This window comes from Sinocyclocheilus anshuiensis, unplaced genomic scaffold (genome assembly GCF_001515605.1).
Source record: "Sinocyclocheilus anshuiensis isolate Anshui unplaced genomic scaffold, SAMN03320099.WGS_v1.1 C31818565, whole genome shotgun sequence".
NCBI lineage: Eukaryota > Metazoa > Chordata > Actinopteri > Cypriniformes > Cyprinidae > Sinocyclocheilus > Sinocyclocheilus anshuiensis.
This window is the reverse complement of record NW_015605026.1, coordinates 1-523: the sequence shown is the minus strand read 5'-3', so window position 1 is coordinate 523 and position 523 is coordinate 1. Positions and strand designations below refer to the sequence as shown.

The 523-nt window shown below is 52.6% G+C and overlaps 1 protein-coding gene across 1 annotated transcript; it reads right to left on the bottom strand.

The window, feature by feature from the left end:
- Window positions 1-68: 68 nt before the first annotated feature.
- LOC107682188 (dnaJ homolog subfamily C member 13-like) lies at window positions 69-517 on the bottom strand (the record flags this gene model as incomplete). Its single annotated transcript, XM_016478518.1, has 3 exons — window positions 491-517; window positions 308-415; window positions 69-231 (listed from the first exon to the last, which is right to left on the bottom strand). Coding segments are annotated over exons 1-3 (292 nt in total), but the record flags the coding sequence as incomplete, so codon positions are not given.
- Window positions 518-523: the final 6 nt, after the last annotated feature.

Genomic DNA, 523 nt, shown 5'->3' with positions numbered 1-523 from the left:
TGATCAAAAGTGACAGTAAAGACATTTATAATGTTACAAAAGATACAGCCTTTTGAGCAATATCTGACCCCTGACCTGGAAGAGTTTGAAGAGCGTCCGTCCGTCGGAGGCCACCATCTCCAGCAGCATGTCGAACTGCTGGCCCTCGGTGGTCTCGCTGTAAGGAGCGCAGAGGGCAAAGGTCAGGAAGTCCAGCAGCGAGCTGATCACCAGCGCTCCTGTGCCGTGCTCCTGATGAAAGATAAGCACACTGAGTGACCTTCATCACTCCACCGTCATCACGCTGCTCTACAGGCCTGGGACGCACCACGTTACTGAGGAACTTCTCCAGCAGGTTCTCCAGGAACTTCTTCGAGGAGAGCAGAGAGGCTTTGTTCAGCTGCTCCTGCCGCAGGTCGTAGTCATCGTGCATCGGCTGCAGAAACACACAGGCCATGTGTTACGATGCAGACGTTAATGTGAATCCAGAGGTTTAGCGAGCTTCACTTACACACATGAGAGCACACAGCATGTCTATAGCTGC